Here is a 26,385-nt window from a genome sequence, read left to right as displayed (position 1 = left end):
AAATATTTGTCCGGGTACCCAGTGATAAACAAAGAGAAATATTGAATCGACTGTTAACAAGAAACTATTCCAATGAATTTGTAAAAAATAGTTGTCCCAGTAGAACAAACGACTCTTATTCTGCAGCGGAATAAAACTAATCTACTAGAAGATCTGTATCTAAAATCTTGAGCACAATTTCAGTGTTCGGCTTCCTGCTTTGCCTTAGGAAAACCATCTTGGCTCCCAGATGCGTCAATAATTTGTGAAATATTCAATGTTCTATACTATATCGTATCCGAATACACAAAATAGTAACAAATACTTTCTTTTACAAATTCGGGATGACTTTCGAAGTACAATGTAGGGATTATTTTTGGTTCAATTTTACTGTCAAATTTGCAAAGAAAAAATGAATAGAATAAAATAAAATATAATAAAATAAATACAATAACTATTATAATATGTATTATTATTTGCATAAATATAATCCAATTTATGAGTGACGAACGTAGCGTTAGAAAATTTGTACGCCTATCTGCTTAGATTTATGCGCTCACTTGGGTAGCAATTCTGGCATGTATGCATTAAGGATCTGTTATTGTGAGAGGCCGCTAGCGTGCGGTCCGGAATCGTCGCCAATTCCGGGGGTCCATCAAACGGGCACGAGGCCGGTTATGCCCGGGACGAAAAAACACGAAAACCGCATCGGGCACCGCCCGGGGCCTTCCTTCCGGTATTTCCCCTCCACCTCTAGCGAGCCCTTCGCCATTTTATCGTCGTCGCGGGTTATTTTTCTTTTTCCTTTTTCTTTTTCTTTGTACTCTGCAATCTGCAATCTTATTTCACACTCGAAGAGTACGAATCGACGCACCTACGTCTCAAATAATACCGTTGTTCAAATGTCAGTTTGTTGGAAAGGGTTGAAATCGCGAAGAGACGATGTAGAAGAAAAAAAATGTGCGATTCATACCTTCACGAACCCGCCTTTTTTCCATCACGCTTTCGAGTTCACCATGCATTTCGGAACGTTATAACACGTTGCAGCACAACACGTGTTCGGATATAAGCGACTTTCGGTAGATTTGTGAAAACGAGAAGAGTAAATCAACTCTGGAAAAGGGTGTGCACGAGGGAGGATATCGCGAATAATAAGAGAGAAGAAAGTATCGTAGGTTGTAAATATATGTATAACAAACACCCACACACTGTATATTATTCACCCGTCGAGAATATAATACGACGCCATGTGTTCGCGGGTGAAATTTTTCCTTTTTTCTACCCTCGACTCGAGCCGGGATGTGGGGAGGGTCATAATCGTATAAACCTAATCGCACATACAGTGCAGAACGATGCCTATACAGGCTATTCCTGGTCTGGACCCGCCTTGAACAACAGGGCTGAATTTTTATGCGATTTTTATGGAAAAAATTCGATCAAAATTTTACCCTTTTGGAGTGCTTCTTTTATGCTAGGTTTTTTTCTTAGTTTACTTTTTATTTCTCCCCCCTCTACCCTGCGAAAGAACGTTGCGAAATTCCATGGGGAAAAGTGGAAAATTTCACGTTCGCACAAGCAGAGAATCTCAGGCGTATCACGCGTAATATACTTACATGGAAAACTGTCCATGGGTGAGAATTAGAGAACGCGGCGGCGGCGGCGGCAACGAGACCGGCATCAATCAGGACCTTAAACCGAGTCCGAGGCCACAACCGAACCATTATTGCGGGCTCTCCGTAATTGAATCAAAGTACGAGCGAAGATATTATTTAACTAATTAGGCACAAAGGGCTCGTTGAGAACACGGCCACCCCGCATTGATAAGATCGGACGCCGCCTAGGCCATGACGGGGGGTCCGAATCCACGTATTCTATATCTACGTAATGGTCGATTCTGTTGTATCCATTTCTCAAACGCGGTTGTTGCGTAACGGTGAAATTTTGGTTCGGGCGTTTGTTTTTCATTGGTTTTTTTTTTTTTTCTTTTTACTTTTTTATTTTTGGTTGCATCATTTATTTTTACGAGGCGTTTCCTTGTGTATATACGCACGCTCGTTCACCCCGCAGGTACTACGAGACCGGAAGCTTCAAGGCCGGCGTGATAGGCGGCTCGAAACCTAAGGTAGCAACGCCGCCGGTCGTCGACGCTATCGCCAACTACAAGAGGGACAACCCGACGATGTTCGCGTGGGAGATCCGGGACAGGCTCCTGGCTGAGGGCATCTGCTCCCAGGACAATGTTCCCTCCGTCTCGTCGATCAACCGGTGAGTCGAATGAAAGAATAAATAAAATCAGTCGGTTGCAAACTTATTAATAGATTCTGCAGAGGAATACGATTACTTTGACTCTCGTCAAGCTTATACGATAGATGTTACGATTTTCGACGAGATCCTTGAAGTTTTATCAACAGTTTTTGGATAGAAAATTTGACTCGATAAAATAAAGATGGATGTAAAGATGTATGCTTGTATTACGAACGTCATTTAATTGGAAATTATTACACTTGACAATCAGCGGTGACGAGTTTGGTTTTGTTTTCTCGTTTTTCCGTCAGACCTTAACGAAATCAAGAAACGCGTAAACTCCTCTCCCTTCTCATGAAATATAGACATATTTTTCCCCCGTCTCGCTCACACATCGAGTTTCGAATCGGGCATAAAATTGCACTGAAAAAAGTTCATACTTATAGAAACCCCTTCGGTCGATACGTACATATATAATAATAACAGCGACGCTCAACTTCCGCGCACATCTAACAAACTAATTTGCGTGAGGCACCATTAACACTAGTTGATCGCGTTAGCGGATTCCACTTGTAGCGAATTCGATACGCGTTACACTCAATTTCATTAGCACCCACGAAGAGCGCAGGGGGAGTAGGTTGAGTGTTGCGGGGCGAAGGGATCCGGGGTTGTAGATAAGCAGGAGATAAAGCCGACTGAAGTACCGGCTGATTAAATCTCGGGACATATGTGAGCAGATCAACGACGAGCTAGGTGACTGACGGGGGCAAGGAAACTCGGGGGTTGAATGTAGGCTGTGTTCGAGCATTCGACTATTCGAATTTCAGGCTCGGGGGCTGCCTATGAAGAGGGGCGCCTCCCCCCCCCCCCCCCCCGCCGCCCTTGCCGCCATATCGCCCCCTCGCCACCTTTCCACCCGATCTCGGGTTTGTGCGGTGCTGATACGCCGTAATGCCCTCCCCTGGGGGCGCCGCATCCACCCCCGAGTTCCCGTTTCTGCGCCGGGAACAGCCGGGAACGTGGCTCCGTCGATCGGCCCGCTTCGCCCCCCCTGCCCCAGCCGCGGACCCCCGGGGGCCAAAAACACTTGAATTAATCCCCCAATTCCCTCGGCGGACCTGCCGCGCTTCTCCAAAAGGTCAACCAGCCCTCGGGACTATACCATGCCGGTAGTCGTTGTACGCTTATGTTCGCCGCCCTGCAGTAGTCGCTGGTTGTACTTTGTACCGATGAATAGCGATAAGAAAGATCGCGGGGTGAAGAAACGCAATCAGGTGCGTAGGTACGCGTGTTCAAAGTGAAGATAAGAGCCTGATAATCGTGTTGGATTGTTGTAAGAGAGTCGAGAACCGAAGATTTGCACCGAAAAACAACATGTTGGTGGTCTGGACTGATCAGTGAATTTAAGATACGGAATGTTTTTTCCTTTTCGACTCATTTTGTACTGCAGATCAACAGGATCAATGATTAACTTTTTTATTTCACGGAAAAATTCTCTGCTAACTTTTTGATGAAGATAATGTTTCGAATGTCGTCAGCCTGACAGTGCAGTCGTCTCGTTGTCAGTGATTAGCGATCTCGAGTGTCTTAACCTCGATCCAAACACTCGAGCGATCGGTGTCGGCATATGCCGAAGCGACGGTGCTATCGGTAATGGCTGTATAATATCGAACAAACGACACGGTTGTGTAAACAAAACGAGTTTTCGCTTCAATCATCTACAGTACCGCTGTAATTTGTCAGAATTGTTATAAAGTCATCAGAAGTCACGTGAAATCGTGACATGAAAATTAATTTGGAATCATGGTATAAGTCCAAGTTCCTGGGCCTTTCGAACTGATATCGGGTCAAGTTTTTTGAATTCATGAAGTCAATTTTAGTCTTGTTGCTTTTCTTCCCGGGGTACATTGAACGGATATTGTGTTTTCATTCGTAGTCAATATTTGATTGAATTTCGGTTACAAAGCGAAATTCCCGATTCGAATTTCGGGTTTGTAAAGAGCGTTGTTACACCAACGGGCATCAAGTTATACCGCCGCGTCGGAAAACGGTGGTTTCGTATTCCTAGGATTGCAGCCAAGGGTGTGCCGCTGTGGCTTGTTGCTCGAGCGAGGCCTCCACCTCCACCTCGCCACCTCATCCTTATCCTCCTCCTCCTCCTCCTCCTACTCCTCCTCCTACTCCTCCTCCTCCTCCTCCTCGTCCTCTTCCTCGCTCCTCGTCCTCTTCCTCGCTCCTTGTCCTCTTCGGCCCCGCGCGATCCGAGAGCCCAGATGTCGGGTATTGATCTGAATCTGGAGAGTAGATCGCTCGGAAAAACTCGCCTCGAGTCCTTCTATAGAGAGGATAAACCTCCGCGGATGGGAATGTACCGGCTTGTATACCAGCCCCCTCAAAGGTTGCGGAGTAGCGGAACAAAAAATTAGGTACAGATCGAGCTCGCGCATAATGCGAACATTCAAACCAATTTATAAATATACCCACACAAGCCTAGGATCCGCTAACGATCTTTCAACACAGACAAATTATACGCGGACGCGGGAACTGAGCGAGAATTTTTCAATCGCCACGACGTCCGGGCAATTCCAGCTATCCTTTTGTTCCACGTTTCAGGATTTATCACCCCAAAACCGACCATCACGCGACATATTTACCTCCGTTCTTCTGTTTAGGGATGAAATATATCCTGGATGTTATTTTCGCAAAGAGCCACTCGACCATTATTTTACTTGTACTAGACGATCGTTTTTCTCGCACGTTTCTTTTTCTCGTTCTCAGTTCGGTTTTTCTTCTTCTCTGTTTCCCCCCTCTACTCTTTGTCCGGAAGTGACGCGCTTGTACTCAAGTGTCTCGGTTAGGTATCCGTTACACAATTACCCGTCGGTTATTTTAAAACGCAAATGCTGCAGTAAGGAAAAATTGAAGCGATCCTTTGACGAAGGGGAATCTGAGACGAGTGTCCTGCGGTAAGAAAAAAAGAAAACATTGGAACAAAACTCGCCGCAATCTAGCATCAAAACTCAATTGGTCCCTTCCGTTTCTGACAAACTATCGCCCTCCGATTAGACCTGCGTTTTGTCGCGCGTAGGTCAGCGAAGGTTTTCGCCGATTGACCGAGAACCACGAGGCTTCGATGGAGCGGAAAAGGATAGAAAAAGATAGGGAGAGAGAGAGTGAAAAACGGGGATAAGGCGAGAGCGAGGAAGGCAATTAGTCGGAGCCCGAGCTCAGTGAGTAGAGGAAAACGATCCTCAGCCATCGGCGGTGAATAAACGAGCAAAAAATCCCGGCCATTTTGTACGAGGCAGAAGACACGAATTTGTTTTTGCGACAGTGCGACGAATCGAGATCGCACGGATCCCTTTCCAATCCTCGCCGATTTCACGGCTGTGAACTGACCGAAGCTGCGAAGCTCCGCTCGAACCGCGGCGTGGTGCTTTGCCAGCGAAAAGCGGCCCGGACCACCGGGATTAAGGCCAAGGACGAGAAAGCCGGCCGCAGGGGTGATAAATACGTATCTGGACCAACAGGAAGCCGGGAAAAAGGCTTTCTGCGATGCTGCCGGGGTTGCGGGTTCCATGGGCTCCGTAAAGTGGTGCGGCTGGATAGGCGCGAGGAGGAGGCGGCTGGACTCTGGATGGCTGGATGGCTGGATATCGGAGCGTGCAGGGGAACCTTGGGCAAGCCTGCTCGGTGCCTATCGATCCGCGCCTAAGAGTCTGCCGTGAGCTCCACTCGCTCCTTCCATGCACGTAGGTGTGCCGCCGTGCGTGCGATCGTGTGCGCAAGTCGTATTCCTTAGGTACCCGGCTTAACCGTGGGGGTGTGAGTGCGAGACACAACGAAACGACTCTCGTCGAGCAAACCGTAAGATATACCTCGGCGGAGAACCGCCTGCTCAACCGTGACTCCGCAGCCAAAGCCGAGCCTATCAATATTTCCTCCTGAAAATTCCCCGTCCTTCTCATCCCCTTACCTATCCAACTCGCTGCCGCATTTTCGTTGCGCTTTATTTTTACCTTTTTTCAAGAGATCGGTTCAATTTCACTACTTTGAAACCTTGGGAAAAGGACCGGCAAACTTTTGGAACGAAGCTGTCGTCGGCGTTGTTCGATTATGAAAACTGGTCACATCTTTGGTAGTTCGGAAATTATCGTCGCGGATTAGGTACTGGAGTCTAAAATTAGCATTCAAACGGTATCTCGTCAGAAATCAATCCTGCGTTTGATTATTTTTTCGAAGTCAGAATGGTCAGGGTCACGGAAACTGCAAATCGATCGTTGATCCCATGCGAACAATTTATTCCCACCGCTTGTTGCGACAAACCTCAATAGCTGGCTGTCCGAACGGAATATCGCCGTACGAGTATCGTGAAACAGAAAGCAGAAAATCGGATAACGTCAGAGCTGACAGAATCGTTGGAAATCTTTCGTCATGAGAGAGCTAAAAGCAACTTGGCGTCTGCGCGAAAATTGCGAGTGTCGAGCTTCCGGTGCTCTTTGTATACCAAGCTTCTTCCAACTTACATGGAAACGTTACCGCACTTGGGGAGTAATCTGTACAGTGCAGGTTAATCGTTTTTCGGTATAGTTTGACAAGGAATTACTCCCTGAACATACTCCAGAGGCCGACAATGGTCGAATCGATACGGTAAAAACCGCTTGTGTGGACGGAACGGATGTCGGAAACCATGCGAAAATGTTGACACCGTGTACCCAGAAGGTGTTTGCGGTACGAAGCTGGAAGGCCAGCGGAGCGGGAGAACGGTCGTCGAAGGCAGAGGTGGCGTCGGGTCGGACCGAAGGAAGTCGAGCGAGAGGCGTAACAGTTGGTAGAAAATCTGTCGAGCGAAATCTCGCTCTCGGGAATTGTATCAATCCGTCATCGCGTAGATTTTTCTCGGTGTGGATACCGGGAGCGGGACTCTCGACTCTATCTGACGGGTCAATCTGCCGGATGCACAATAAGGGCGGGTCCATTACTTCCATGTCATTTCGCACCCCTGCGAAAACTCCCGCGCAGCCATATGGCCCGGCGTAAGCAACGAGGAACGGCCACGCCGACGCTACTTTTGTGCCACTTACTCGACCTCCGCTCTACTCGAACCCACATATTCCTATCTACCCTCCTCATCTCGCGATTATTAAATTACACCTACATAAATAACCCGCGGAAATTCACTCCGCCCAATATCGCGACAGGTGTACCAACCCTGTACGTACATCTTGATCCGTGACGTGCATTGGTCTGTTTCGCGTCGAAGATGATCGCGGTGCCTTAAGGTGGATGAAAATTCACAGGTGTCAAACCCAAAGTACCTTTTTAAACGATCGAAACGGAACGAATCCTTGAGATTGGCACAAGCGTTGACTGTGCAATTGCGGAGTATCCCCGTCGTTCGACTCGTCGAAATGACAAAGAGGGTTTTCGGGAGTAACGAGATTTACGTGAGCCGGGTATTCGGGCAGACCTACGAGACGAGGAGGGTGTAGGTGGAGGTGTAGGTGCAGAGGAGAGGAGAGGGGTGGGGAACGGGGATGGTGGAAGGGTCGCCATTTGCCTCGGGCGGGTAGACACGGCGGCGAGGGACATAATTTTGTTTTACAATATACGGCATAGAGAGACAATATGGTTCCCGGGTGCGGAGGTACGTTAAAGCGGCCATATTTGCGGAGTGTAACCCTCCTCCCTTATTCGCCAAACGCGGTAACGTCGACGGCGGCGGAGGATCCCCGGCCGACGGAGGGTGAGGGCGGTTACCACCGGCGCGTATCCATAACGGCCCTTTGTCTGAATAACGCAATTATTACCGCGTTTCATCATACCCTCCAGCCCGAAATTAGCCTCAAACGAAGTTACAATTACGCGCCGGTGGCGGCGGATCCCTTCGACTCTCTTACACTCGGAGGATCGGAGAGAGTGGGCCTGGGAATCGGGAGGAGGGCAACCGTTGCCCTGGAGACGTCAGAGGACAGACGGAGCCACGACGGGACCGGAAGCTCGCCCTAATATCGGGGATCCTTTTCCACAGCTTCGCGAAAATCCTACCCCGCTAAATTCCATTTTGACTCGACGATGCTGCCGCGGATTCCCGGCCACCTATTCACGCGGGTTTTATTCATTCCGATCAAAGTTTCGGGTAATGATATCGCGATACGCCCACTCGGTGACCCTCGCTTCCGCCGACCTTTTCTACTCGGTGGCCTCTGCGGTTTTCGAGAACCCCGAGACACGGGAACTTCCTCGATTGTCAGCGATGGTTTGAAATCAAGAATCCGAGGTCGGAGGACCGATGCGAGGAAACCAAAGAAACCCTCTCTACGGATACTCAACATTTTCGGATATCCGGTTCGACTGCTGAACCAGCGTACAGCTCCCATATAAATGCGGCCTTCCGACGCGTTTCGATTCAGGCTTTGTAGTTATAGAATTTTAATCAGTGCCTTGGTCAAGAAACCGTAACGACCGATTCTCAAAGTTCCAATCAAATGATAATGCAGCTTTTCTGTAAAGCAGAATGTTGCACGTGTAAAGAGGATCAAATCGGTCCGTTGATTGCTAAATAAAAAAGAATAAAGAAAAATTGACAATCCACCGAACGATCGGACCCTTGCCTCGACTTCGGAGGTGTAAAACTAACTTGCCTCGACTTCGGAGGTGTAAAACTAACTTGCCATGCTTCCCATGAGGAGGGTGCCCCCCATGGAGGGTGAAAGGGGAAGGGAGGGGGCAGCGTGGAATGATACATCGTAAATCGAGCGAGCTGTATGGGACTGCGAGCGGGAAAAGCGTCCTCGTCGCTGTTGACTCGCCGGTGTATTCCGGGGGGCCCCCTGGGCCCTTTGTGCAGTCGGGGACACAACGCAAACAAACACGGCGTCCTCTCGACGGCGGCGTGCACGGCATCCGAGGCGACGGTGCACCGGGACGTCAGGGATACTCGGTTAATATAGTCGTCTCTCACTGTGTACCAGCACCGCTGAACATCGCGGGTAAATGCTGCTCGGGGATCGGGATGCGGCAGCTGCTCCTCTTTGACAATGCGATTCAGGTATATACGCCGAGATAGGTGTACGTATAATATAATGCACTCCACGCTGCTACCGTACACTATACACACGGCAGTTCATCAAAATGACGAAATGGCTCGACCACCAGGGGTGCTCCTCGTCCTCGAATACCGTCCGCCTCGTGCTTTGTTGTCCGCATCCAGCCCAATACTCGCTGGCGTTGCTGCTGCATCGACAAATTATTCACTACTCGATTACCGTGCTGTACGGACTTGTACCGTTCCGGTATAAACCGGTTCATCCTTGCTAATTCCGATCGGATAATTATACCGATGACGTTGATAATCGATTGACGAAGTTTGTCGTCGACTTTCCCAACGGCGCTGAACCAGACCAGTCATCTCGATTCTCTCTCTTATTTCGTAAACGTTAATCGTATCTCGCGTGTCGCGTTGCTTCACTTTTTCTCCTCGTCGAGGGTTTGCACAAAGACATCCGTGCTGATTACAGGAAAATCCGAATTACCGCACGGGGTAAAAAGTTACGCAGTGAGAGACCCGACACGGTGGTTTCTCCGAGTGTGCGCGTCGTCGTAGTGCAGTACCTACAACGATCGCGTCGTACATGGTCATGTACGTACCGCGGAGTGTGTGTAGTACATAAGTAGATGAATTGATACACCGTGGCGTTGCCTGCTCGCCTAGGCATCACACGTACGTGTGTGTGTGAGTATATGTATAACCCAGTCGTGCAGTCAGAGCATTGTGAAGCGCCGGTGCACACAATGCCCGTGTATATCCGTATAGGTAGAGTGACTCCCGAGTATTGTGCGGCTGCTGCACCGGAACGTGACCCTCTTGACTTTGCCGTTTCCCCGTGAACCGGGGCTCGGTCGAACCGAGTGGGGGATACCAAAATCCCTTGTAATCCGTTCTCGAGTGCCGCAGGACGCCGCCTCTTACCGTAATACTCCTAATACCGCTCGTAATAGCTCCATCCCGAAGTGTGAAGCATGAATTTCGCAACAACCTTTTACCCGGGCGTTCCAAATCCGCGGACAATCAAAATTTCAGGCCGTATTTTTTCGCCGGTATAACCTTGCCGGAATTTGCCACACGAGGGGGATGAATGTGTTACGTTTTCACAACTCCCACCGGGAGACACGCTGCGTAATGCGATAAAGTTTTCGCTAGAGTTGAGCTGCAGAGGTAGGCGGGAAATTCGCGTGTATAAAGTTTTATTTGCAATAATTTAGCCCAGTGGATATGGGCGGCCTCCCGTCGGTCGGCACAGCTGGCTACGGGTCTGGATACGCGAATGTACCTGCACACGTATGTACAACATGTAACGAAGGCACGCAGATACTCCTCCACCACTCCTCTCTTTACCCACTCGGAATGTAGAAGACCTGGGTCATATATTTGATGGGATACTTGGCATAAAGTTGCGCATAAAAGTAATGCCGACGTTAAAGTTTGCGGTTCCAGACCGGAGCCGCTGCTTTGCCTCCGCTTCGTCTCCTTTTCCCCCGCCGTATACAAGTTCCGAAACTCAAACGTTATCCACCTCCCTAATACCCATAGGTACCGGTAACGCTGTTCCACTCCGACTCTCGATTTCTCCTCGTTTTATTCATTTCTAACGGTCGCATGAGATCTCCGTATACGTGTAAAACTTGAATTTTAACAACTTTGCGAAGAAGGCGTCTTTTTGGAACAAGACTTGGTCGGAACGACTCGTTTCATCGGTCACGCGTGTGCGCAGGATGCTTTAATTCCTATTTCTACAAACGATATTCCCTGGCTTCGTCATTTGGAACAATTGTAACCATCATTTTTGTCGCATCGATGAACTTTTTTTTCATCACTCCTGCAATGATTCAAAACGACCGCAGACGAGTTTCCGGCTCTTTCACTATATCGCGTACAGTTCGGAGCGAATCGATGGTACGCAATTCTTTGTTTCTACTCAATTTCTCCTTCTTTCATTCTTCGCTCTCATCGAACGAGGAACTCTTTTCACCGGGCTGTACTTACCATAGGTACATACCTAACATCACAATTCTCTGCTCATCTCCCTGTCCTTTATCTTTTTCTGGTTTTTCTCGCTCTTATTCTTCTCCGCGAGAGCCGCGAGACACTCGAGTTAAGACGCGGGAACGACGACCTCGGCAGCGGCGGGGGTGGAGAAGGAGGACTCGGGGTAGTTTAGTCGTCGAGTGGCCGTTAGGGAGCGATCGTCCGGCGCCAAGGGAGGCATAGCTTCCACCCACGTGGCGCCTCGCCTCGCTGCCCCCATAATTCTACCCCACCTTTCCACCCCCCGACCCCCGGCTGCGCCTCCTTCGAATCTCTGCGTCCTACGACCACCGTTCCCGGTTCCAACTTATCCTTAACCTCGCGGTGTTGCGCCGCTTCTCTACAATTTATCCTTTACTCCCTAGTTGGCGTCTATGTGTTCCAGCCGTGAATGGTGGTTTAGTTGTTGGAAAACGTAAGGTCGATATTTTGAGTCGAACCGAATCGGTGCGCGAGATCAAGTAAGCGCTCAGAATTTCTAGATTTTCCGAAAAAGAGGGAAAACTATTTCTAACGATAAATGAAAAGCTGTAAAATTCTATAAAATTTCTTCCGACATTTCGGATCTTCGCAAAGAAAAAACGAATAGATGGAATTGAAATTTGATGTCCTTCGGATGAAATCTGCGGCCAGACTTTGTAAACAGTATCTACCGAAACAATGCGGACTCGTGCGAATTTCATCAAATCTCCCTGATCGATCTCGAAGTGATCTTCATTACCACGTGAGGTAATTAAAAAGCAATTCCGGAGTTCGGAAGCGGCAGAACGGCGTTGTTTGCTCTCCTCTCGAGTCCTCGTGTCCTTGCGTCACGTGCCATCTGTATCCACAGAACCTGGAGCACCCGCAGCGCTCCAATAACGCGATACTCGAGTGGCGCCCGAGCCACGATCACCGAGGGCATCGCAATTTTGTTAAATCGAAGCCAGTCGGGCATGCAGGAGCCGAGATTCGAGCGTAACGCAAAGCGGACACCGCGGTGATTATCGGCCTAGACCGATTTCACAATCGTCTGCACTCGCGGCCCCCGGAGATGCGGGGGTGAGGGACGGACCTAGACGCGAGAATCGGGCCTAATCACCCCGAGTTAGCGGAGGTCGAGGTATCTACCCAACTTCCAGAGCTACGGGGCAACAGGTGTCGCCTGATTGATCACTGCGTCGCCCCCGAGCCGAAACCCCACCCCTGAATTTACTTCACCACGCATAACCATGCAGAACCCACCGCCTGGTCACGAACTCCTGAGATCGGGATCAAGATTAAACTGATCGATATTCGGTAATCGGTGTTAGCCTCGGGCAATTAGTATGTTTCCTGCACGGTCAAGCGATGGTATCAGGACAGGTTATGGTGGTTGGGGATTAAGGAAGAAGATAAGGTTACCTTCCATTCAAACGCGTGTTGTTTCTATCAATCTGATGAATGAAAAAAACTCTGTATCCAAGTTTGTCGCGTCGTTAATTCCACACCCGACGTCTAGATCTGTAGCTCGATGTTTTCAAGGTGTTGAAAGTAGTTTTGGAGTAGCTTCTTCTACCGATTAACTATTCGCGGCAAATGAGACGAGGCGGCAGTCGACAGGAAGTCGAGAAAAAAGCGCCAACGACAGCGAGTGCAATCTCGAGGGGATGAGAAATGATAAATATAATCTGATACCAAGGGCAAACTGGCAAGTAATACCGGCTACAATATTGGCTAGCTAATCGATGCGGACGTCTAGTGGTTGTCACGATGTATGTAAAGGTTCCCCGGTACGGGGTATCGGAGTGTTGTAGGTACATCATGATGCGAGATCGATGCGGATGCACAATACACGTGCGTAAGTAGACGTCGTAGGTATCTTTACGTGTATCGGACGAAGAGAGGAAAGGGGGAGAGGGATGATGTAGCACGGTGAATCGCCGGCACCACGCGGTGTTTCGACGCGTGGCAAAACGCGAGTCATCGTCCTGGGTTCCTCGTCTGCATCCGTGAATGCGTGTATCGGCACAGCCGACGTTAACCCGCCCAGAAGGACCTATAATAACGTATAATATACGTGTTGCATACGTCGGCAGTAACCGGGACCGCCTACGAGCGACCCTCCTAATCGTAATTAATCACTCGATAACCGAGGATCCACTCGACCGGTGAAAACAATGCCGCGTGCGGTGAATAGCCACCGCCATGCCAGTTTCGTTCGACTTTCGGCAGTCGATCGCTGCGACCTTTCTTCTACCTGCGTACATGCGTTCGCCGCGGCAGATCACCGACCGTCGTCTAATCGCAATTCTTCTTCTGGTTATTCTTTTTCATGAACCATCCGTCGCTCCAGGATCGTGAGGAACAAGGCTGCCGAGAAGGCGAAACACGCCCACCAACAGCAGCAGGCCCAGCAGCAAGGACAACCCCAGGGTCAACCTGGGTCTGGCGGTTCCGTATCCGTCATCACCCACGCCCCCGCCAACGCTGCCGGACACCCTGCCGCCACTGCCCCCAACGCCTACAGCATCAGCGGCATCCTCGGTATCCCGGCTCACCATCAGGACCCCAATGGAAATAGCATAAAGCGGAAACGCACCGACGACGGTAAGAGACCAAATTCCGCTATTTCCTACAGGGTAGATTTTTAAGCGTACTTTACGGTATAAGAGCTGACCGAGCTCTGAACGAGTCAAAAAGCTTCACTTTGTTATATACTACTTGAAATATTGCAAGAATCTAGAACGAAATGAGATGTAGACTTTTGAGCTATTCAGCTTTTGTTACAATCGTCGTACAAGAAAACAATGCTTTTCGCAAGAAACAAGACGATTATTATGCAGCCGTACTTTGTTGCAAACTTTCGGAGATAGAGTGGCTCGCGGCAGGAGGAGACGGATGTCAAGGGGTGTGCATGCCGAGGTGCTCGTCGCTCTGATACAAATTAAATCTATAACAACGGGAACAAAGAGAGAGAGAGAGAGAGGGAGAGTGAGGCCTGTAAAAGTGACTTACGCGAGCGCGAAAAGACGAGGAAGCAAAAAGCGACAAAGAGACGCTGAGGAGGGAGCGGCGGGGAGGAGCGGGGGGGATGGAGGGGGGGTCTGAATCGAGAGAGGAAGAGGTTCGACTATATAATTGCAACAATGGCGTATTATTCCGGGTAAAAAGACCGTAGTGCGGTAATAATCGGGTTTTGTTTCGCAACAGCGATGCCGACGATGCCGTCTGTAGCGTTGTAAGGTGCGTGCGATTATCGACACGAATTTCTAATTCGCGCCCGGCTTGCCGGGCTATCGGTCAAATGTCAACGGGCCCGACGCACGTGCCGCCATTCATTTCTACGTCACGCGGCGTGAGTATAACGCGTTTGAAATATTCCCGACACGTGCACGACTACGACGAAGGCGGTGGACTCGGGGCCCCGGGTACCCCGCTCATCCGCCCCTGCGAAACCGTGTCGAATACTCGAGGCAGCCGACCTCCGGTTTCTTCCCTTGGTCCGTTTTGTATTTATTTATTTATTTTTTTTTCTAGTTTTCACAGAGAATTGTATCTCTGTTACATTTCTCTGGGTATGTTGGAAGATCGATAAATGTAAAGGAATAAAATTAAAAATTAACGAGTAAGGTAGGACAAAAATTGCGATAACAACGGCGACGCGTTGTAACGTCGGTGCCTTGTATACGTATACGCAGATCTGAGTCGAGGAGAGACGAACAGGCATCGGGAAGAGGAACTCGATTACACCCAGGCGACTGCAAAGTGGCGCGTAGGTACTGCGGCGAAAGCACTCAATGCCCTGGCGACGAGCGTCGGGGCGAGCGTATCGGATTATAAACTTCAAAGACCGCGGTCGGTTCTAATTCAAACGGACGGCGGGTGCATTAGCGCTCATCAGAGTCGACGCCCGGCGTCGTTTTCATATTTGGCTAAAATCCCCGGCGACGACGCCGAGTCACATATGCTGCACACGGTTATTTTTTAACCTCCCAACGTCGTCGCAGCGATTATTATGCTTATGCATACAGCGCAGAATTTCTTGCGCCTTTTATCGCATGCAAATCAATTAGGTATCTTGCGCTGAAAACTGATTTTGTTCCGAAAAAGTATAACACACCGAGAGAAATTTTTAGTTCCGGTTACCGCTCGGTCATTAATTATTGTCGTTTTTTATCACAATCGAAAAATATAGTTGTAGGTAGAAAATGAAAATTAGTTTCGTAGCTGTTACCGGAGAGTCTAGTATCCGTTACTATTCTTTCTCATTACGATCACTCTTACTACATTTTCTTGCAACTGTTGCGAAAATTTAATGCTTGTGCAACGATAAATTGACGATAAAGCCTTATTTAACTAAAAAAGTAGAGTACACCGAAAAAAACTGATTTTGCGTTGAAATTACCAAAAAAGGATCGACGGTAGCGCAAAATGGTTCACTAAATTTTTCTAATTACTGTAACAAATGAAATTTTTCTCACTGCAGCAAACTCCGGATGAAAAGTATTATCTCTAATTGGTCATAAAAATTACCACAGTTATATAATTTGTACAGATTTACACGGTATCGTTGCAATGTTTCTATTTTGCTGATATAATTCTGCAAATGAGGGAGAATAACAGCTGTGTTAAATTGATTAAATACTGGAGTATAATTGAGTTGATTTGCGGTGCATATTTGAAATTCGAATCAATGTTTTCGGTACATCTGCCCCGTCCCTCCACTACCCCCGGGTGAGATTTTGTCCTGTCAGGGTATTTCGAGAGCGTGTGCGTGTCGGACCAACACGTCGGCGTTGGTATATTACAGAGGTCGAGGGGTGGGTACGTAGACGGGGGCCGGGTTCATCCCAAAGTCCATTATTACCCTTGTATTGTATCGCTCGACATTGACTCAATTGCTTTCGAATAACGCATGGGAAACTACCGGGGTCCTTTCAAACCTATGATCGAATTATTCAATTTACCGCTCCTTTCAAGGAGACGTTAACTTTTCTGCCTACCTCTGGCGTCGCCGGTTTCTTTCCCGGATACCCTAGAATTTTCCTTATTCATGCCCCCCCTCCCCTCCCCGGACGACGGATACCAGAAGCAGGAGAAGAAGCGCTTCGACATCCGCTTCTCAATGTCAAAGGAGCAACGTCGTGACCCCGAAGAGCCAGCTCGACGCTGCGAATTCCCTGTTTTCCTCCATTTCTTTAATCGGTACCCAGTGATCCGTTGACCTTGAATTATACAGATATCTAATTAAACCTCGCGCCGGCAAGTGTACGGGAATCCGCCCCCGTCCAAAGCCACCCCGGCTTCTCGGGAGGAGAGAGAAAACAGAGAGAAAAGTCGGATGCGCGTTCAATTACAACGACAATTAATCCAAACGATTCAATCGTAAAGTCGAAATTCAACGACCGCGGCTCGGTCAGCTGGCGGGCTGGACGCGCGTACCTCCGGCAAGGCGGATTTTATGGCGGTCATCCCGAGCAAGGGGCGAGTCCCATACTGCCGCCATCAGCAGCGGGTTCCGAGTGGTAGTGCCGGAGCGGTGTAAAACACGGGGGTTGTGTCGGCGAACTTTGGCGACGCGACGGTGTAAAATGCGTGCGTGTGAGGACGGCGCACGCACACGCGGACGAAACGCCGGACAATCTGCGATTGGAGCGACTTGACAGGGTGGACGGGATTTAACGAGCCCTCTGCTCGACGCTCGTCCCCGGACCCCAGGCCCCCGACGGACCGGTCATTTAATTATTCGAGATACTCGAGCCCCCCTCCGCCCCTCGGATCCACTGTATTCCCAAACGAACCCCGAGCAGCCAGGAGAGCCGGCGTTGTTCGTCGCCGGATGTAGGCTGCGCCCGCTGATAATAAAGATGTGTGTACGTATAATGGAGTCGAAATTGTTTCTCTATATCCATCAATGCCCGCGGCGATGCTGCACCGGCTCTGCCGCTAACACGTGCACAACTCGTTCGATCCCAACCGACGACTCGACGGATTCAATTTAAATCGCACGTTTCATTTGTGTCTTTGGCCTCTCGCGCAGGTGACGTCGATCTACCTGCCATACAGGCCCTTTCCGGATACCGGAAATTCATATATCCGTACCTTGGTTCGAATCGACGGGGCGAAGTCAGCCGTTTTTATCAATTTCTGCTCTTGCAGCGGCAGATCAACGTTTTCTGAAATTAAACGTCACTCACCGATTCGAACTGGAAACCTTGCCGTCCCTCGAAGTGAAATTTTTCTCGAAATTACACCTGGATCGCCCTGTATCCGCGGTACGAAACCTCGACTCCAGCTTGGCATCATTCCCTCATCTTACGGAACAATATGCGGGGTGAACGCTGCTCTTGGCGAAATCGATAAGTGTCACTGTACTCGATCCAAGACCGTTCCGCGAAACAGTATAACTATACACCCGTGTCTGATGTCAGAACGGGACGTGTGTTTCAGGTATGTGGGCATGTAAGATCGCGCTGAGTAGTAAAAAAGAGAAATACAATGTACATCGATACGGCCGCAGAACAGCTTCGGGCAAATTGCGGATCATTCGATAGCTTTGGTATTACTGACAATGAGTAAAGTAAGAGGGAACATTGAAGGCCTGTTTTACTCTCCTAGAATTTTCGAATATTCGAAGGGAAAAAGGTCTTCCACCGATCGAAACCACGATCGATCTTTCAATGGAACGAAAACGAGTCTTTCAATCGCATCCTGCAAATTCCACAGTCCGTGGATGGGGCGCCATAACAGTTAACGATCCTACTACCTGCGATATAGGCCAGGCGCAAAAAAGCACATTGAAGAAATAAAACAAAAAAACGTATGGACAGTTCCGGCATCGATGAACCGAATAAAATTTATACATTATAACCATTCGTGGCGTGTTTAACGGGGGCTTAGTTAGGTGTAAAACATTTACGAAGCGCCAGGGTGGCGTCATTTTCCCATCGTAAATCCCGATATATAATAAACACGCGATAGATGTGTAGTAAATCTTTTTCCCGGATGCGGAGCGGTGACGGCAAATATGTCCGAGGTATAATAGGCACGTCGTGCATGCCTCCTCTGTACTTGAGATGCTGCACCGCCCGCCTTCGAGCTTTTTTTTACCCATATAATACCCACGCAACGGCCTATTATTTGTATCTCTCCGTACCGTTACACCCCCGCTTTATCTGTCCGCAGACGATAATCGCGACCTGAGCGATCACCCGGAGGACGACTTGAAGAGACAACGAAGTAGCTACAACGGAGATCAGCTCTACTCCAACGTAAGTCGACGTTTCGTTCTATCGTCAGTCGAAATATGAAACGACACCAGTCGGGCCTTCTACGATTCGATTGTACTGGAGAAACTGCATTTTTTCCGTCACGGTCAAGCCACGAGAGACACGTTTGTCCGACGTTGCTTAATCCTCCTTTCTTTGTTCCTCTTTGACGCAGCTGTGGTCGAGTAAATGGAGTATCAAGGACGAGCATAAGCTCCTCAGTGAACTTGGGGGCGGCGGAGGAGGTGGCGGAGGCGGCGGAGGTGGGGGCGGCGGCGGGGGCGGTGGGGCGAACGCCGGTGGCGGCGGTGGTCCGGGGTACTACGAACACGGGGGATTCCCCGGGTCCGCCGTGGCCACCTCCACCGAACTCTACGACTCCCTCGGCTCCATCGGAACGATGACGCAGGCGCAAACACCCCATCTTTATACCCCGCCCATAGGGGGTACCATAGGTGAGCTTCTCCCTCTATTTGCCCTTAGCTTTTTCTTTCCCTCCTGCTACTTTTTTCACATCGTGTTTATCTCCTTCTCTCTCTTCCGCGCTCTGCTCTGCCTCTTGATTATACCTATCATACGTATATCGCACCTTTGCTCCTCGTCACCGCTGGCCGATTTGCGGCTGTGCAATGATTGCGAAAAGTGCACGTCTGTTTGTTTGTATTTTTTTTTTTTTTTTATTTTCTTCTTCACTTTTACTGTATAATTCAAGTAGGTATAGTCTTGTTTTAGTGGCCGTGAGCTTTTTTACCGTTATATCATCTGCAGGTAAATATCTAGATGCAACGGCGTATCGCTGGCTTTGTGTTTTATATGCTTTATAATTTCGCATTTCCAAACGATGCATGATGGCGGTGGCAGGCAGAGGTCAAAGAACGGTATCGCGGTGGTTTGGGACCATGGGAAGCTCGAATTTGGCTGATTATCATTCCTGAAAATGGAAGAGAAAGGCGTAATGTTTCTAGTCGTGAAAAAAAGCCGCGTGATCGACGTCGCCGAACATTTTTTCACCTCGCCTTGCATCGTGTGCGTATTTGGCGCGTACCGAACTGTACAACAATAACCTTCGATAATGGATTGCGTCAAATGTCACTCAGACACATGACTCCTGCACTGTGCCGGAGATCGGAGAATAATAACGTAACGTGGGTTGGGGTGGCCGGATTGAACCCCATTCGAGGGGACCACGGGCAACAACAACCCCCGGCTCTGACCTCGGGAGCTATCAAAAACCCTTTCGGGGTTTTCGCAAATCGGCGAAAGTAACCCCCTCTCCTATTTCGGGTGAAATAAAAAGGACAAAAAGAAAGAACGATTAAAGGCGAGGCGAGGTCGGCCAGCGACGTCGATAATGCGAGCGGATCACTGAACGTTGTCGAGGGATGACTAAATAGGGAAAAACCTTGGGGGATTTTTCGAAAGCAGGTGGTACCTTGACGCCCCTCGCCCCGTTGACGATGCAGGAACTTAAATTAAGCCAAACTCTGGACCCGGCTAACATGTCGCCTTACCATACCACGGGTGAGTTCACGTTCACGTTCACCTTCACCTATGTAGCAAATTTCGCGGTTCCAAGTCGACTCCGCGTGTCGCTGAGAACTCGACGAAATGGTGCATAAGCTTCGATAACACCGCCAGTTGGTCGAAGATCGTCACGAGAATTCGTCGAATATAATTGTCGAAGAGGAAAGCTTGGACCAACCGGGGGTGGAACGCGAACCAGTAGACACCGCCGATCGTTTTTATTTAACTTTCGTTTCGTTATTTCGTTCAATTGGCTTGTGCTTGATTCGAATGTCGTGTTGTGTTGTGCATGGCGTAGGAGAGAACGGTGCCGTCGCAGTGCCGTACGTTGTCGTTGGGGCGGGCGGGGGCGAGCAGAGTCCGCCGATATCGCTCCACAGCGAGGCTAACGCTGCCCCTGCCGCCCCCAACACCCCCGGAGGGGACCCGGGACTGACGGTCCTTCAGCCACCAGTTTCCCAGTCCCAGGTATCGTCGGCTATACCGCCTTACTCCGGCATGCTGCCGAGCTTCGGACACTACGCCACCGGTGAGTACCCACTTCGATAGTCGCGAAACACCGTACTTTCCGCTTCACCGATGCTCCGAACTGACCGACCGGTCACGAGCCTCGAAGAGACTCGCGCTTTCTTTGCAAAAAGTCTTCGAAAAAGTCACTCGAGCTCCTGAATAAGTCCTGGATGCAAAGGTGACTTCAGCCACGCGGGTGACCCCGTTGACCGCAGTTTGATAAACGGAGTTACGACGCCTGCCTTCGCAACGAATAAATCCTTTGCTGACCCGGCTCTTTTTATCTGTCTTATCAACAGGCGGTGGTGACTACGCCTACAGCGCGGCGTACTCTCAGTACTCCAGCGCACCTTACAGCGGTTACGGGTACGGGACGGCGACAAGCGGGTTGCTCAGTAAGTAAACAGTGAGTATGAGTACCGATTAGATCAGGTAGATCCAAGAGTCGTCATTTATTCATCCCAACTTAAGACAGTCTGCTGTAAATTGTCCAGATCCAGGATATTCGCATTTGCCTATAGATTTTCGATGAAAACTCCACCTCAGCTCGATGCTTAAATATAGTCACTCCTGTATCGTACCTAAAGCTGACACCCTGTCTAACGGAGCGAAATGTCGTGAAGATTCGTCACAATATTCCGACGTAGACGTTATTCAGTGTGCCGATATACGAAGGCGCGTATTGACCCGAAGACCTCTTTTTCTCGGACAAGGACCGCTTTTCGAACCTTTACCTTGACGATTAATTTTGTGTTGTTTCAAGCGGTTTGAATAGCGGCAATTCGACGAGAAAGAAGTCTCGATGATCGACCGACCCTTGAGGCTAATTTTTCCCCCCTTGATCTCGCGTTGCTTAGATTCGACGTACTACTACTGCAATGGGGACACGCTGGCGTCTTCCCATAACGCTGGGCAACAGGGAGGCGGAAGTGGGATGGGAATCGGTGTCGGGTGCGGCAATAGCAACAACGGCAACAACGGCAACAACCACAACCACAACCATAACCACAATCACAACGCGGGTTCGGAGAGCAGCGCAGAAGTAGCGAGCCGTTCGCCGTTGGCAGCAACGAGGGCGAGCAGCGGCGCTAGCGCAGCTTCGCCAACCGGAAGCGCCTGCGTAAAACCCGAGCATCCGATCGCAACGCCCACGGATTTGTACCTCGGTTGAATCTCGTCTTTCGTCATCGTTGTTATCGTGACGACGAAAGTGCAGCATTCGATTTGTGAACTGACGCCATATCATAACGGGGAGGGGGAGAGAAAACGCCGACGAGGGGCTTGCCGAAAGTTTGATGAGGGTGCAAAGGGAAGGGGGAAATCATGACCACTGATCTCTTATTCTACGGACGTAGTATGTCTGATGACGAATGACGTTATTGCGACGAGTTTCGCGGTTCAATTACAACGTACGACGATGCAATGTCATCCGATTGTTGCAACACGCGGAGAAATTGTAGATAAATATACCAAACCTTCACCCTGAGTGAAAGTATCGAATCGAGAATAATCGTATAATTGGACCTGAATGATAATCGTGAGCGGACGGTGACGCTTTTAGCGTTCGTTGAAATATTTCCTTTTCTGGTTGCAACGTTGCACGTGGAATACGTCTGTCGTGTACTGTATGTATATAATGTGCGAATCGGGGTGAAAGGCGAGCCGATACCATCATCGTCTCTGAAATTCGATTAGTGAAAGAACAATATTATACACGCAGGTATATTCCGGTGACCCGCGAGCAGCTGCCGCAGCTTTTAGATAGTTTAATTTTTATCCTTAATTAACTGATTAATCATTAATTCCTATAACATAGAGCGTAATTTTTATGCAATCATTTTTCCAATCACACCGAACATACCTATTTATACACACTGAGATACATGCTATCCTTATTATGACTATGATTATGATTATGATTATTATTGTATTAAATTATAACTTGAATAAGTTGCGTTAACGTGCGCAGATGTGATTATAACGTCTCCCCGGTACGTACTAATTAAAACCCACGTAATCTTTTGTTATTTGTATGATATCTATAATTAATTATAATAATCGCGATTTGATTGAGATTTATTTATTTCTATTTTATTTCAATTTTGTTTTCTTTCTTTTTAAATTTTCTTCTCTGTTCAAATTATAACGACACATTTTTATTGTAATTACATCTATTCGTCATTATTATCGTACTTTTAAGAATATATTATATATACATGAATATATATATATATATATACATATATATATATATATATTTTGTAGAAACCAAAGACCACGAAGTCGTGTTCGACAGGCAGAGTTTACAGCGACTTTAATTACGCGATTCTTATTATTAAAACTATATTATTATTTTTATATTATACTTATCTGCGCAGGTTATTATAGGCATATACACACGTATAAATATACGGAGAGTCCTTCTTGAAAGGACCCGCTCGACAATTGCTACTCGTCTAGTTTATAAGCGTGGCCAACTTCGTAAAAATGTTACCAGCATGGTAGGCAGAGTCACCGACGCGTAGTGTCGATTCTAGGGAATTTGTTCTTACCAGCAAAGGTTTGCTTCAGGCTTCGAGCACGGATGTCAGCCAATCAAGATTAAGGAAGTTGGATCGCGCGCGCTACGAACAGATCCTTTCAAGAAGAACTCTCGGTATATGTTATCATCACGATTATATCATACATAATTGTTGTAAATAAAATTTATTATACACGGTGATGCGTGCACGACGTTTTTCAATATTATAGTATACACATAAATGTACCTATATATGCATGCATATAAAAATTGTATGAATAGCTCGAATTGTATGAGAATAAATGGATTATTTTTCTTTCGTAAGGAAGACAGTTTATGTCAAATAACAGCTAAAATAAAGCTGTCGAGGGATATAACACCTGCAGATGACAAAGTCGCAAGTTGATGAGAACAAACAACAATAATAAACAATGAGTGTATTGAAAATCGACTAAATTTCAACTCTTTGACAGCACCTATATGTTATGTACATGTATATAGGTATATATATATATACATACATCTAAAAGCCGGTACGTCACCGTGTTTTTATTATTATTGTCATAGATATACATATATACAAATCCTATGTCTAAACCGACTTTCGTTTAATTTGAAATAAATAAATTTAAAAAAAAAAAAAAAAATAAACACGACTGCGACAGCAAGAAACTAAAGAAAAACGAACAAGACTAAAATTTTCGCCAATCGAAGGTCGCTGTGTGTCTTTCTCGATTAATCTATAGTATATTTGTAACGACTATACCTCGCGCGCGTTACCCTATTTTTCTTTCACGTGGTACATCTCTGAAAGAATTTTGACTACCCCGTTTTGCACGCCCATTTTCGGTTCGCCAGTCGGAAATGGCCGTCGTGTCTCGCCGCGGAATCGCCTTTACAGTTTCCCGATGTCCATACAGGGGCAGAAAAGCTAGCCGGAAATTTTTTTTTTTCCGAAATGAAACTGAAAGAAAGTATAGCACCATACACTCGTAGGTATGCTAAACGACGTACCGTATGCGATGATCGTTCTGATTATCACGTTCTTAATCATAATATTATACAAATGCTTATATATAATATTATATTACTGTACGATAATTACATTTTATTTTCTGTACACTAGTAGGTATATATGATACGATATATCACCACCTATGTAAGATAGATTACATAAATTGTAACTAGTGAAAATCAACCTCTATACAATAGAATGTAAAATAAATTGATATAAGTATATATCAATATATTTGTATAAATATATGTATATACATATACTTTACAGGTATATATATAAAATAATGTAATACTGCACTTGATGATATGTCAAAATGACGATATTCAAAATCCAATTCGTGGTAATTTTAATAATAATTATTATTATTCTTCTAAATTTCCGCGTCGAACATTTTACGAAAATCAGGAAGAAACCAAAAAACTTGAATAATAATAATAAGAGTAATAACGTATTCACCATTAACTCGAAGACAGAATCGCATAACAATGTCGTGTCACGTTTGATTTCCGCGATCCTCGAGAAAACAGAGTCTGATCGCGATCTGTAATAATAATTATTATTATCAAATTAGCGTATTTAATTATGATCTTATACGTGCATATTTCACCCATAATTTAAACACGACCATTATCTATTACTTGCTACGATTTATCCACAAATGTACGTACTTTTCATTGTTGAAGCTACTTTATGAATATTATTAATTTTTTTTTTCATTATTATTATTATCATTATTATTATTATCACTATGACTATTATTACTATTATTATTTAATACTTTTATTATTTATTAATTACATACGATGATGACCTATGTGTAATAAGTTTTGCCAAAGAACACTATGAAAAAAAAAAACGAAAACAAACAAACAAACAACAAAAAAGAAAAAAAAACAGAACAAAGCAATATAACGGTAATACTTTATATATTATATATACAGCCCACTATAATAATGCAATTGAAATAAAAATTTTAATAAATGAATAAAAATTATATAAAAAAGGGAAAATAAAGCGAAGCAAGAAAGAATGAGAAATATAACGATTTAAAGAATTATATAGAGAATTATGAAATGGAAAGTCACCTCTCTAATACACATATATACGTACATGTATATGTATGTATATATATATATATATATATATATATATAAAAATATTGAACAGTTACCGTCAGATCGAAAATACGATTGTGTAAATGTACAACACCGATTCAGAATTCTACCGGTACATTCCTCGTGAAACAGAGCTACGAGAATTTCAACAACAGTGAAAAAGATTGCGAGAAAAACTTTCAAATTAACTATTGCGACCGGCAAGTACGCCACAAGGATTCGTATTTAAATTATTTGAATCTGCATATACACATACTTGCAATATATACGTATAGAGCCAAAATTTAAATCAGTTAAACTTTTATTACACGCGTAAAGTATATAGTATACTTTTGTACAATAAATTTATCGTTGTGTTGTGTTGTTTTCTAGAACTTATAATTGATTAATTGATATCGTCCGACTCTCGGCGTTCGATGTGCGTGCGTTTTTTCCGCGGGTGTGATTACGTGTACATGCGTGTTTGAAATGAATAAGCCCTCAACCTAAACCTCCGAACTCGTCGTTCCGTTTGCACCACTCTTTCTCATGTTTCGCTGTCGACTCATGGAGAATTGGAAAAATTATTAATAGAAAACAGAAGAAATGAAAGAAAAAGAGAAAAAAAAATAAATAAATAAAATACCAAAAGAATGAAAACTCTGTAAATCCTTTTTAAATAAATATGAAGTTTATATATCCTTTCTCTGTGTATTATACTTTCAACTTTGCGTAACGCGATCGTAGCTCAGATTTCTTAATTAAACGTTTGTAAACGATTTTATGATACTTACTCACATTTTCTTTTTTTTTTTTTTTTTTCGCCCCTCGTTTCTTACAACCAACCTGAGTCGCGAAGAAAAAGTATAAAAACGCGTCGCGGACTTGGAATATCTCGCGGTGAAATTTCGGTTCACAGGAATCGGCACACTTAGAGATCTATAACCTGCTTTATCGCGCGATATCTCATTGCCCAGAAGCGAGGAAAATCAATCGATACAGAATTCGAATCAAAGCAGTACTTGACCGAGGACCACTTACAGTTTGGTAAACAAGGCCCATTTCCAATTATGAGAGGCCGATTTTTCGGTCACCGAACCCTTTTGAATTACAAGACAATTAATTCCGGTTCTATTTTTCATTTGGAGCCGGTAATTGGGTCGTCTAGGAAACTCGCA

The 26,385-nt window shown here is 46.5% G+C and overlaps 1 protein-coding gene across 3 annotated transcripts in view; it reads left to right on the top strand.

Annotated features, from left to right (window-relative positions):
- Window positions 1-24,832, top strand: part of LOC124303406 (paired box protein Pax-8) — a 79,614-nt gene extending 54,782 nt beyond the window's left edge. For all 3 annotated transcript variants that reach the window (XM_046760562.1, XM_046760570.1, XM_046760580.1), the window contains 8 exons: window positions 2,047-2,244; window positions 13,626-13,879; window positions 18,458-18,543; window positions 18,716-18,995; window positions 19,963-20,061; window positions 20,363-20,593; window positions 20,874-20,969; window positions 21,432-24,832. In XM_046760562.1, the coding sequence (XP_046616518.1) occupies window positions 2,047-2,244; window positions 13,626-13,879; window positions 18,458-18,543; window positions 18,716-18,995; window positions 19,963-20,061; window positions 20,363-20,593; window positions 20,874-20,969; window positions 21,432-21,745 (1,558 nt within the window). In that variant the 3' untranslated portion in view covers window positions 21,746-24,832. The remainder of the gene's footprint in view (window positions 1-2,046; window positions 2,245-13,625; window positions 13,880-18,457; window positions 18,544-18,715; window positions 18,996-19,962; window positions 20,062-20,362; window positions 20,594-20,873; window positions 20,970-21,431) is intronic.
- Window positions 24,833-26,385: the final 1,553 nt, after the last annotated feature.

This window comes from Neodiprion virginianus, chromosome 1, assembly GCF_021901495.1.
Source record: "Neodiprion virginianus isolate iyNeoVirg1 chromosome 1, iyNeoVirg1.1, whole genome shotgun sequence".
NCBI classification, from domain to species: domain Eukaryota; kingdom Metazoa; phylum Arthropoda; class Insecta; order Hymenoptera; family Diprionidae; genus Neodiprion; species Neodiprion virginianus.
This window is presented reverse-complemented; position numbering and strand designations above follow the sequence as displayed.